General features: G+C 34.7%; 1 protein-coding gene across 1 annotated transcript; it reads left to right on the forward strand.

Annotated features, from left to right (window-relative positions):
* The first annotated feature begins 340 nt into the window (after positions 1–340).
* Positions 341–13,598, forward strand: LOC144968336 (uncharacterized). The gene is made up of 11 exons (XM_078906607.1): positions 341–776; positions 1,168–1,266; positions 1,661–1,770; positions 4,380–4,441; positions 5,662–5,833; positions 7,317–7,406; positions 8,028–8,221; positions 8,493–8,587; positions 8,940–9,054; positions 10,646–10,807; positions 11,728–13,598. Exons 1-11 carry the CDS (start codon positions 744–746, stop codon positions 12,951–12,953), a joined length of 2,358 nt encoding a protein of 785 aa, XP_078762733.1. The 5' UTR covers positions 341–743; the 3' UTR covers positions 12,954–13,598.
* Positions 13,599–13,895: the final 297 nt, after the last annotated feature.

Below are 13,895 nucleotides of genomic sequence, written 5' to 3' on the forward strand. Positions count from 1 at the left end.
TAAAGTTATTAATATAAACCCGATCATTGGAGCCAAGTCTAAATGTACAAGTAAAAGTGTAGTTTAATATGTCTAATTTGGTTTATCATCATATACCTGGCCTTTTTTTTCTATTTTCCGTCCACAAATCAAGGTTAATCGAGCTCAGCCAAAGATATTCATATAGAGATTAAATCGCACAGCGTCCCTGGTTTCATATAAAAGAAAATGGCGGCGCTCGACCTCTCACTAGCCACTTTTGATGACGTTTTCCTACCTGTTGTCCCCTCTAGTCCTGTATTCTCTATGCGAGTATGTAATTCAACGGCCGCTTCACATTCCCTTTGCCTACATGAACTGTGTAAACTGTAAACCTACCACAAACAAGAAAACATTCAAGTTCAATTCAAGTGACAACAATATAATAATAATAAAATGATAATCTTAGACCTGGTGTGATGGTAGGGCCAAAAGTAATGCATATTTAAAGATATGCAGTTTAATTATAATTTACACGCTGAGATTAATTTTCATACTCTTTCTTGAATCCCCTCAGGAGTACCATCAAATAACCAGTGGATCAAAGTTCCATTCGTCTTCTCGTCGTTCAGTCTCAGTCTCAGTTGAGTCATTGAAATTGAAAAAAAAAAAAAGTAAGAGTAAGAATAAAAGATCGGTCTTTTCTTAACGTTGAACTCTCTTGTCAACACTAACAATTCTATCTTTGTAGAGGCAACAATCTGTGATTGAGCTTAATTCTCAGCATGACGTCAAAAAGGAGCGTTTCAACATCAGCGGTAAGATTAAGATTTCAATTTCAATACTGATACTGAATACGACTAAACTAAACTAACTCGATAGTCTACTTCCAATTATTTTTATTTTTAGAGTGCAGTCGTTTTCAATTGCATATCAATTACAAATCAATCCTAATGATTGATAGTGATTGTCTTCTCTTGAGGAATGGAATTTTATAGTTTACAATTAGTGTTTTAGTTTTAATTTTAGAAGTGTCATGACTAGTGAAGTAAATCCACATTATAATCATAATTAATAATTGAATGTTGATATTTTTCTTACCTCCATCAACTGAACTTCTTAACAAAAAAAAAATAATAATGATAATGGATAAATAATAATAAAAAAGATTAAGTCATTAATAGAATGTTTTATTTTTTTACTTTTCAGATGGTAGATTTGAAAGCGGAACTTCATAGGAAACAAGAAGAATTTAGACGTCAAAAAGTAGATCATGGCCAGAATATCAAGGGGAGGAAACTTGAAAAGGTAATTTCATTATATCACTGAGGTTACTTTAAAAACCAACTGTTTTCTCATGTCAAAATCAAGGTCGTTGTTTTTTAATAAGAAATACAATGCTTTTTTCATAACATTTAAACAACAGGGAGAAGTAAGGAGCAACAATGAATGGAAAGAAAATATCAACTAAGACACGAGTTTAATATATTTTTACTAAGAGAACATAGGGCCAAGAAACAATGATTTTGAATTGCCTCGATGAATTCTCTTTGACTTTGACTCCAGTGCCCACTGTAATTGATTTAATTCTAGTTTCAACTTTCAAACCCTTCAATTAGCTTGTGCTGTATAAAATTTCTGAAATCTTAGAGTGTCTAGTTTGCGGTTTATATGACAGCCTATCTAATTTTTTTTTTCTTAGATTAAGACGAAGAAAAGCATCTGGAACCAACAAAACCGTGGTGTGATTGAAAGATCCAGTAGAGACATAGAAGAAAAAGCTGAAGAGGAAGATGATTTGGTCAAATCCAGGTAAATTGCCTTTTTTTTTTTTTTTTTTTAATCAGAGTTTCAGACACTCTTTAACAAATTTATTATAACACTAACAATCACAAGGCGGTTTGGCATACAAGCTTTAGAATTATGATACAACCTTAGATACTGCTTGAATTGTGTTAAAATAATACACGGCTGTTCGTTTTACCACATATCGTTCCTTTTAGTTTTCATGCTACCTGCGTGATTCATCACGCTGCACAGTGCCAGACCAGGGGTCAGCGAGGTTAAAGTCACTGCCGGCGAACAAACGTAATAAGTGACTTATGATTGTTCTTTTCCCTCATTTTCTCTCCATTGTTACACGTCATCTAATATACCCACAGATATAGAATAAAAAGAATTGTAAATTCTAACCACAACTCCATTAACCGTTAAAATTGCTAGGTCATGCGATTATTATAACACATAGTTTAGTTTCGTTTCGTAGAGTGGCTCGACTGAGTACCAGTGATTGGCATACGTAATTTTTAATTTAATTACTGCGAAATGTTCGTCAAAGATTATTTGCTTAAAAATTGTGGTATGATTACATAAAAATAATAAACTTCATTATGAGTAAGTTTGAAGATTTCGATTATTATAGGTTTTAAATGGTGATGCCATGAATATAGTTGTTTTAATATAGTAGAAAGTCATTGACACCAGTCATTATCAAATGAAGATTGAAGGACATACATTAGTTCTAATGCACTTTAAATTCACAATGTGGTGTTCCCGATCATTTAACCTCACTGTGTTATTGACGCCCACTGTCGTCTTTATCATGACCACCACCAGCACCACCATCCCCCCCTACAACTAGTATCGTCACCATCACCACCCCCAATCCCCGTGCCTCTATCACTACTACTACTGACGTCACTATCGCTCCAACCCATACACTACACCATACGTTAACAACACGATCACACAGCCCGTACATTAAAAAAATACACACACATTTTTAAAAATTTGGCCAGAAAACGTGTTCTCATCACATCAAAAACTCTCGAACCTGGAGTTGGATTGAACAGGGTCATTAATTAAATGATCGATACTTAAAGGACGAGTTTTCTGGCCAAATTTTTAAAAATGAAACGTGTCGGGGGGTTTTCCGAATACGTCACAAGCATTAACATCTCTAATAGATGATAATGGTCACAAGTATTAGCCCCGACGAAAGCATCACCATAATTTTCAGCAGCACCAGTACTGCTACCGTCCCTAAACCACCAGCATCACATACGTTGTTGCTATCACCACCGCCAGCATCATCTACCGTCAACCAAAATGTCGCTATCCACCACATTAAAACTATCGTCACATTAAGACAAAAACTGGCTAAAATCAGAGAGTGAATAATGTCTGTATAAACTGGGCTGGTCATGAAAGTTGGCCACACATAATATTATAATACTATAATATTATTATAGTCCCTGTACTAGCATTCGACTGCACTGTACTATTATATTATCATTACTACATTGTACTGGTCATTGGTTGTGTGAATACACTACTGTATTACGATATAAATGGATCTCAATCCCATGATGTTCTTAATGTTTGCATCTCTTCAACTCTTCTGTACTCTGAAAAATAATTAAATTTTGGCCAGAAAACTCGTTCTTCAATGAATATCAATCGAATAAAATGATCCTCATCTTGTCAAAAACTCTAAAACCTGAGACTTCATCTTAACTAAAACTCTCAAACTTAAAACCGCAAGGAAGTCTCAGGTTTGAGAGTTTTTGACAACGTGAGGGTTATTTTAGTTGATCAATATTTGAAGGACAAGTTTTCTGGCCAAATTTGTTAAAATGGCATTTTTTTCAGAGTATGACAGAAATATGGCTATAACATTGCCTGCATCGTATTATTTGTGTTGTTACCAACAGCGTGAAGTATCGTGATGATTACTTGATGACTTTCTCAGATTTTAGTATGATAACAGTGGTCAGCACTGTGAAGAGACTTGTTATTCTACTGGTTGGCGGGGAATTTGACCTGACAAGTTGTTAATCAAAACCACATTGCATGAGTTTCAGAAAAATCGCACTGAAGATTTTTGTAGGGTGAAAAGTTCAGTATTATCCCTGTATTATGTATGGATTTAGAGGGGTGTGGTGTTTGTCTAAATGTGTTATTTCTTGATTCAATTTAGTATATGTGTACTTATGAGTATTTGAAATATGAGGTCTTTTGTTTTCATTGTAACATGACGTACATCTATCCCATAGAAACAGAAATCATATGAATATAAAGATGAAGTGTCAGCGAAATAATATAATACATAACAATAGTTAAAGATTATAAGGCAAATGAATTACAAATGATTACATTTGATCATTTTGATGGAATTTTGACGGTACTGGCAGTAGCTTGTTGACCCCTGCTCACCAGGTAGTATGACCTCGTGACCGACTGTCAGTGAGAGCAATGTACTCTACAACTAAAATGCAAGCTATTTTCCACCGTGAATATTTAAATGAATTGTCTGAAAACATCCCTTTTCTATGAGTTAACGTTTTTTAAACTAACACGTTATAACAAGCTTTCCTTGGAAAACTGTAATCAATTTACTTATCCTTTATTTGGAACAACAGGAGAATGCTTGCCCACAAGACAAAGTTGTACAATGAAATGGCCTCCACCAGCAATATTCCAGGTTGGTCGACATTTAGGAATAATTTGATATGACACTTGGTCTAAATACATTGATCTAACATGAATTCGGCTCAATGAGCTGATATCATGAAATTGGATGAAAAAATTAATATATAAACATACACTATCCATTTCAACTCAAGCATTGACTGATATTCTAATCATGTAATTAATAAAACAACTTGTACTACATGAAATGGAAAACTATTTTATATGATTTGGTCTGGAATAAATATAGTCATGTGATGGGTATTAATATTATTTAGATGAATGGGGATCGATTGATTTTTAAATTCCTCCTTTCCTCTCCCCCATTCTGATTACACTCAGGTTCATTATTCGTTGTCCAACACATGACAGAAAGTGTTTTAAATTATGGTTGACTTCAATAGATGCTCTTCATTAATCTTGACTGGTTTATTTTCTCTTAAAAGTCACTTCTCTACGAAGATCCCAATAGCTCAATTACTAAATTACTTGACTCACGAGCAAGTGAACTGGATTCGGATCCGGAAGGAGGGTTGCTTTTTTCTGATCCTTCTGTTCCCTCAGCAGTGATTGGTTAGCTTGGTCTATAAGATTTGGTGGAAAGTACTTTTAAAAAGACTAGTGTCCTATCTTATAGGTAGCATGCAATTATTGCTGTTTAGCAATTCAGAAACTGAATGAAATTCTCGACTCCATAAGCCTTACAAGTCTAAATGACCTTTCTGTTTGAGGAAGTGTATATAAGAAATCATCTAAGTGTCTTCTCATTTGGAGGATTTTTTGGGCCGGCATATTTGTAAAATTCAGGATAGCGGAGGGATAAACAGCTGCTTTGATACACTTATGTGAAAAGTATTTTGCCAAACAAAGTACATTTTTTCATTTTGGCCAGAAAAGTATTTTGTTCAGACACTTCTCTGAAGTGTCAGATTGAAGTCATGTTTGAGGCAACGGGAGTCATTTTAATAAAATGATATTTATGAAACTAAAAGTTCTCTTGCCAAAATGATAAAAAGGGTTTTGCTATTATTCTCAGGATTCCTCTTTGTGTTACTTTTTCATCGATACCTGCAGGCATTTAACTCTCAATCAATCAAATTCTCTTATATCTATGTGTACCATTTTCCTTTCTATAGATTCTGATATGACCTAAAAGTTTCATAAGTATAGTTCAACTTCCAAGACTACTAAAAAGACAACTTTGATTTATTTCATTTTCATCTCTTTAAACAGATGAGGATGGCAGCGAGGGATTTCTCGTTGATTTTCAGAGGAAAGCTGTGGACAGAATGGTTGAGGAACGAGAGAAGCAAAGGAAAGAAGAGGAAGAGAGAAGGGAAGAGGAAGCTGAAAAGAAAGCTTTGGCAGAGCCCATTCCAGAACCTGTTGATTCTGATGACGAATGGTATTGGATTTTTTAACTGTCCTAATTTTGGTTCTCACATGAACCATTGGTATTTTTTGTTTGTTTGTGTGTTTTTCTTCCATATGTCAAGCTACAATAATGAGGATGAAATTATATTGCAAGGCTGCATCATATACCATATATTTTGCTATAAAAAATTGAATTGTTAGTCACTCTCTGTTTTAATGTGCTAATCTATATCTTCACTCAATATAATATTAAGTTAACCTTAATTTTCTACAAATACTGGAATGGTTAGGTTTCTCTATAGCTTGGTCAGTGGAGATGCTGCCTTGTAAGTATAATCAACTCCTCTTAATCGCACACCTTCGGGAGTTCAGGTTAGTGTGTCGATTAAGCAGAGTGTGCGATTCAGCAGAGAAGCTAAAATTAACATCTAAGCACTAGCTTTCATGTCATACATGTAGGACCTTCACGTCTGAGTTTTCTAAGGGCTTGTGACCATCACATTCTAGACATGACCTCATTAGAATGTTTGTTTTTTTAATTTATTTATTTAGGTTGTTTGTTTCTTTTCTTCTTTTTTTTTCATAAAATTTTTTTTTCTTTTTTCATGCTTTATCTACAACAAAATTTGACAGTATCGTTTGTTAGAATAGTAATCGCGAAGCGTTGTTTGGTTTCTATTCTGTGCAAGCTGTTTATAAACCTTTGTCTCCAATCTCGCCAATGTAGATCATCTGTCAAGTGTTCCTCTTGGATGAAGTGGCATGGTTTGTCTACCATGTCAAGTTTTTCAGTGTTTGTCAGGGTCGTGTGTCACATTCCGATGTCTCATCCTCATCTTCATTATCTAGTCATTGTCTTTTGTGTGGCTGAACTGAGTTCAGTGGTTCCTGAGATTTCATTTCACCGCTGATGGGTATATTGTTGTCCATTGTTATGAATTATTCGAAAGCTTTGGCCGAAAAGTTGTGTGGAATGGGAACAGTATCGTTGATTTCATATGACTGTTGGTTGTCATTCCAATCAAGGTGTAGCAATTAAGAGGTGATGGTGTACGATTATATAGAAAAATTAAGTTTTTTGGAAATATGTTTAAAATAAGCAGAGTGTGCGATTAACCAATGTGCGATTAAGCGGAGTGAACTGTGAAAGGACAGATATCAGTACTGGGTACAGTTGAGTTTTATTTTTATCTCTCTCTCCACTGAGCAGTGTTTGGGTAGCTTGTCTGCTAGATGCAATGGAAAGTAAACTTCTGACTCAATCGCCTTATGGCTCTAAAGGACCACTCTTATTTTGCTTTTTTTTTTCTTTTTTTTTTTAATTATGCAATAATTAAAATTGATAAAAATCACATTGATTGACCAAAAGAAAAAAAACAACACATTTTATATCTGTCGTATTTCAGCCTTATGTGCTGATCAAGCAAAAAGGGGTATAATACTATGTGTAATACATTAGGCATGTCATCTCATTCTCTTGAAGAGCATATTGAATATTTTTATTTTATCCTCAGGGTTGATTTTACAGACAGTTTTGGAAGATCAAGACGCTGTATGAAGAAAGACTTGGCCATGATGAATAAGAATGAGCAAGACCTCAAACGGTACTTATTGGATGAGGGATATGGTGGGAAGAGGGAATGGATCTGATGGGGGGATAGGATTGAACTATGAGATGGGAGTTGTTCTGACAACCATAGCAATCACCAAGTTACTGGTGTATCCCTGAAGGGTTTGCAAATTCATTATAAAAGGTGCCTCTTTAGATTGAGTATGATCTGTGATAGTTTGGTTGAATGAAAAACTCAAAGTCTCATTGCTGTTACTGCTCTCTTAGTATTAGAAGAATATGATGCCAGTTTGGAGATAAATTACACCCGGCTTGTGAAGGGGTAAATATATGGAATTTTTCAATGCTAATTAACCGTGGTCAAATGGAATGGAAGCTTCAATTTAATTATTGAAGACAGATAATGTAGACGTTTCGGGTTTCCCATTTGTCATTAAAGACGATGAATGAAACACCAAAGACAAATGAGAGTATGAGCTTAACAAGGCCATTCTCCCATCTCTCATCATATTTTGTTGACTAACGTCTTTGTTAATTAAATTGATGCTTCCATTCCATTTGAGTATTGTCATTTATCCCCAAGCTTCTAACAGTAACATTTGCATTTTTTATTGCTGAAAATTTAATTTTTGTATTTTGTTTTTAATATATTCAGGGATATTAAATCAAAAGCTTCTACCGGAGACAAAGGAGATGACTCAGAAAAGGGCAAATCTGGTCCTGACCTTCCCGATCTGATGTCCAGTGATATGCATCGAGAGAAAATGAGACAGAAATGGGAGGAAGAAGAGCAGGCTCTGATTGACAAAGGCCAGGAGGAGATACATTATTCCAATGTCCAGTTTGATGGTTTGTAGGCATTTGATGTGTGACGAATAGTTATGTATTCTAATTCCCAAGTATTTATTTCACTCATAGGTCAACATTTTCGTCCGAACAAGAGTTCTTATCTACCAAAGATGTATTGTATTGTTTTTATTTGAAGTCCTTTAACATTTATAATTTGATTGATGATGTAAAACTTAACAAAATTTGAGATCCTTTACTGTTTTTATTGTCTATTTTCTCATGATTTACATGTGTATTTGTTTCAACCATAGATTAATATTGTAATTCTCAGAGATTCGCTCCCATGGTGTCGGGTACTATCAATTTTCCAAGGACCACGAAGCCAGGCAAGAGCAAATGGAACAACTCAAGAAGTTGAGAGAGGAGGTAAATAATTTAGTATCTTTTATCCTGGTGACATGTATCTTTGTATTTATATCACATAGAAAAGAAAAGACTTTAGATGAAAAATGCATTGTTGATTCCTGGATAAAGTGCTGCATAACTTATCCTCCCTTATTGACACAGCTGTAAGTCTAAATATTTATTTCTATTGGCTAAGAATCTTGATAGATCCTCAAGTTCTGTTGATTTTTATTTTTAAAGGAATTTTGTATTTCTTTTTGCATTTTTTCTATTTTTTCGTTTTTGTGTTTTTTTCTCTGTATATTTATCCTCTTTGTGACATGAAATGCTGCATTTGTTTCAAGTTTTATTATTTTGTTTTTTTTAAAAAAAGACTGAGAAAGAGACCTCTCGTAAAGATCGAATTCAAGCTAAACGGAAAGCAATGATGGAGGCTAGGCTTGCCAAAGTTCGTGACAGACGAAAATTAAAGGAAGTTCCAAGTACAGGTTGTACTTTTTATTTATTCATTTTGTGTTGCCACTTATTTAAAAGTCTTATTTTAGTTTGATGATTAAAAAAGATAATTTGCGCATTGTCATTTCCACATCACATCAATTTTTAATTTTTGAAAAGTTGAAATGTCCAGAAAGTTTAATTTTTTAAAATGTTTAATTACTTTGATTCTTATAAATCTATTTTATGTAAATTAAATTAAAATGATGTGTTATTATGCCTGCCTGCGGCATAATTGAGAAGTTCATGATTTTAGTTTGGATTGGATTTGTGTGGCTATGTGGTGGTGCACAGTTGATTCTTTGGAAAATGCTTTTTACTCACATTCTCAGTGTAAAATGAATACACGGCCGTTAATATTGTTGTCTCTGTTGGAAAAAAATTGTAATATTGCCTACAGGCATCTGTCGCATCCTACATATGTAATGTTACTGTTGCTAGAGATCCATTGTAAAGCGCTTTGAGCACATTAAGTGAATATTGTGCTATATAACTGCTTGATTTATATAATTTTAGTATGGGAATTTTTATACACAATATCCACTAAATGCGCTCAAAACACTTTGATGAATTATGAGTGAAGAGCCTAAGGCTCACAGATACTGGGACACCATTGATGGACCAAAAGCTGAATGTAATACTGCAGAGCAACACAACTAGAATTTGCCCCGCAGATCAATGCTCTCTCTCTCTCTCTCTCTCTCTCTCTCTCTCTCTCTCTCTCTCTCTCTCTCTCTCTCTCTCTCTCTCTCTCTCTCTCTCTCTCTCTCTCTCTCTCTCTCTCTCTCTCTCTGGGTGGGGATCCTGACCTCCCATAGTGGGCGGGGAGGTATGTGCTGTGTCTTCTATCCCCCAATACCCGTTTTCCAATTGCTTCCTGTCATTGTCTTGGCATGAGATTACTTAGTTTTGTCCTATCCTTGCCGGAGTTCCTTGGCTGGGAGGGAAACAGTCAAATGTATAGTTATAGTTTTAGGAGATGATATCTTTATCCTTGTAAATCATCTCTCTGTTATGCATTGTATTATGTTTAGTTTACATATTATATTATATGATTGGTAAACATTTGAGTGTATTCCTCTTAATTGGGGCCTGTGCTTGTGTCTGGATGAAACTTTTAGGTGATCTCAAACTAAGTACTTTGGCGGTGTGCTCTTGGAATCTACATCTGTTCCCTATTTGAACCAATTCCCCTTTGTCTTACCTTTTTTTTTGTGCTTTAAATGTAATTCTAGCACTTTTTACTATCCCATTTTATTCCTTTTTACTGGCGCTGATATGACCTTAATGTGTTGCAAGCGCTGTAAAACCCTTAAAAACAAACAAACAATCTCTCTCTCTCTCTTTCTCTCTCTGTCTCTCTCTCTCTCTCTTTTTCTCTCTCTTTCTCTCTCTCTCTCTCTCTCTCTCTCTCTCTCTCTCTCTCTCTCTCCTCTCTCTTCTCTCTCTCTCTCTCTCTCTCTGTATATATGTATATATATATATATATATATATATATATATATATATATATATATATATATATATATATATATATATATATATATAAATATCTGTCTCTCTATTATTTACGTTTTATTTCAGATGGTAAAAGTGAAGAGGAAAAATCTCAAGCAAATGATGCAATCCTTGCCAAACAAAAAGCAGAAGAAGAGGAGGAAAGAAGAAAGAAAGAAGAATCAGAAAAGGAAGCCATGGAAGTCAGAAAGAATCACATCAGAGAATGGGACAAGGAGAAACAGAAAAGTATGTTTGCCTTTCACAGTTATGGTTTTTCTTTTACTTGGACATGGTATTGCTCTTCCACCAGGGAGACCTAGGTTCGAGCCACACTGTTGGCATCTCATTTAGTCCTTGAGCATTACTGTTTTTACCCAAGTGGGCATGACATAAACATAATTTGAGCTTCACTCTGGCTTGATCGAAGCCTGAATCACTTTGCTCGTTCGTCTTTTTCAATATAAAATGGGTTATGCCAATATTCATGACTCGATAAATCCTGTAATAATAAGCATATTTCTATATTTCTGAAAGAAATTCTGATTTAAAATAAGTGCAGTCTCATTGTTGCTGGGTCAATTCTTAGTTGCTTTGGATTTTTTTTTTCTTTAGGTCATTTTATTTTAAGCTGGAGCACCCTCTCTATTTTTTGTATAAAATCTATTTTTTATACTGCCTTTATTTTTGTGTAATGATTTGTCTTCTCTGAAGACACTTACAGTTGAGTCCTGATAAATCCGATACTGCCAGACCAGAAAGATTGGTCGACTTTGTCCATTATCGATGGAGCACACTTAGATAAAGGGCCTAAACTTCGGGATCAACAAGAGGTGTTGACTTTAAGCTGAAGTTGATCTTCAGAGTGTTGAAGATTCCACTTAGACTTAGAAATCAACGTTCTCTTTCTTGGTGACCCCGATTTGATGGAACTTTGAGGTGCAAGTTGATGTCCACCTATTTTTTATTTATTTATTTTTTTGTTTGTTTGTTTGTTAAGTACGTGCACTAGATTACCACAGTTTTACAGGTCAGAATCACTTCTCAGCATTTTGAAAATATTTTATATATGTGAAAAATTAATATATTCAACCCAGGGATATTCAACGATAAGAAAAGAATAATTTTATTCTATTTTCAAATGATCTTTTTTGTCCCCCTCAATACAGATTCTTGGTCAGGAAAAGGTTATTTTGATTCAAGGAGGAGTGAAAGGGAAGCAGAGTTTGCTCCCCCTTCAATCTACTTTGACAACTCAAGATCAAAAGTCAAGTCCACCAATGTGTCTAATGAAGTACGGATTAACAGGTTGAAGCAATCCACTCAAAGCCATGGCATCAACTCGGAATTCGCTCCTCCAGCTTTTTACCATGATCAAGATAAAAAGATTTGTGATGAAACACAACAAAAATCAAAGAAGTCAGACGCATTCACCTGTTCACATTCATCTGAAGGAAGTGATATGTCTCACAGATTGTTAGTTAAAGACAATCCTGACACGAAACCCAGTGTAATTAATGATGTTTTGTTAGAATCTATTCCTTTACCTGCCAGCAATGCTGAAAATGCTGGAAATGCTGAAAGCCGTGATTTGCATAGCCAGAATGTATTGCTTACTTCATCTGTTGGAATGAACTCTCTTCAACATGGATTGGAGAAACACCATAGTGTGGAGTCTTATGGAAATGAATTACATTTTCCATATGGTCATCACCAGCAGCAACAACAACAACATTATCAGCAACAACAATATCAACAACAACAACAACAACAATTTTACCAACAGCATGAGGGCAACAATCACTACCATACTCAACATGATGATAAGACATATGAAGCTTGGATGGCTTATCAGCATCAACAACAGCAACATCCTCACAGTCAAAACCAAGAGCAACCAGGATTTTCTTCGTCACAGCCACAACCCCAAACAGTACAAAAATCCCAAAAACAACCACTACACCAATTACCCAAGAGGCCGCCACCCTCTGACAACAGTCAAAACATATCAACCATCACCAAACCCAAGGTACCAAAAACTGCCATCATGGACACAAGGTTCATGCTTAATGATCTCCCAGCAACTAAACAGGATTCAGACTCATTATCAACTGACAATAGAAGCAATTCACCAATTATAGAAGCTGTGCCATATGAACCTGGAAGTTTTACTGCTGCAAGATTTCCTAAGGGGGTTTCATCAGAAGTGTCTCAAGGTGTTAAACTTCATGGAACCACAACAACACAGATAGCTGGTGGACCTCAGCTGTACTCTAAGGAACAGCTGGAAGAGCAGCAAAAGCAATTAGATGAAGTGAATGAAGCGGAAGATGAAGATGAGGCTGATCAAAAGCTCAATGATTTTTTAGCTTCTATCCGATCTGAAACAAAATAAACACTTTAAAATTCCTTTTTCAAACAAGCTAGACTATAGCCAGACTGTAGCCCTTTTGTTCAATAACATATTTTGGGTGCAAGAAAAAAAATGGGACAAGTTAGAAACCTGTACGAGCCAGACCAAAACTGGTGCATCTCTGAAATTTCACCTCATCAAATCAATTTATTGAACTTTATGTACACAAAATTTCAAAAAAATTGATTGAGAAACATTTATTTGACAATTGTTTTACTAGATACACCTCGAATTTGCCTTATTAAAGATTTTCGCATAATTCTCAAATTTTAATGTGATATATTGATCCCTTATTTAGCTTTATGACTGTGTGCGGCCACTTTTTCCAAGATTCAATTGTTTTTATTATTTTTGAAATAATGATTCGATTCTGTCATGGTCTGATGAACGGTCAAGATGCTAACTCAACTACATTTATAAAATAAAGATATGATAAATACTGCCCCCAGAATTTACTAGTTACTTTAAAAAAGAACAAATGATGAGTGGTTTAAGATGATATGAATATAAGATAAATTTAATCACAGTTACAAATGGGAATATGATGATATTACGTATCTAATGTAATGATTTTGCTTTATCTTTGAAATTCATTGAAAAAATAAATGTTATAATTATAAGACTAAATTTTATATTTCTTTTCAGTTTATTGAATGACTATTTATTTGATTGTTAATCAACAAAAGTATAACATTCACTCCAGCACGGTTTCCTCAAACACACTTTTCTCGAACTCATACGAATGTCCCAAATTTTTTCCTTATTATTCTTTGTTATCATTCCATTTCTGCTTCAAACTAATTTTTACTTTGAACACGGTTTCCTCGAACTAATTTCACCCAGCCAACTTAAAAAACAGATTAATTATAGGTATTTTTAGAAATTGCGACCAGTGATTTCGACCACTGATGATTTACTGTTCTA

Source organism: Berghia stephanieae, chromosome 3 (assembly GCF_034508935.2).
Source record: "Berghia stephanieae isolate SIO BIC M18660-M18661 chromosome 3, UCSD_Bste_1.3, whole genome shotgun sequence".
Lineage (NCBI taxonomy): Eukaryota > Metazoa > Mollusca > Gastropoda > Nudibranchia > Aeolidiidae > Berghia > Berghia stephanieae.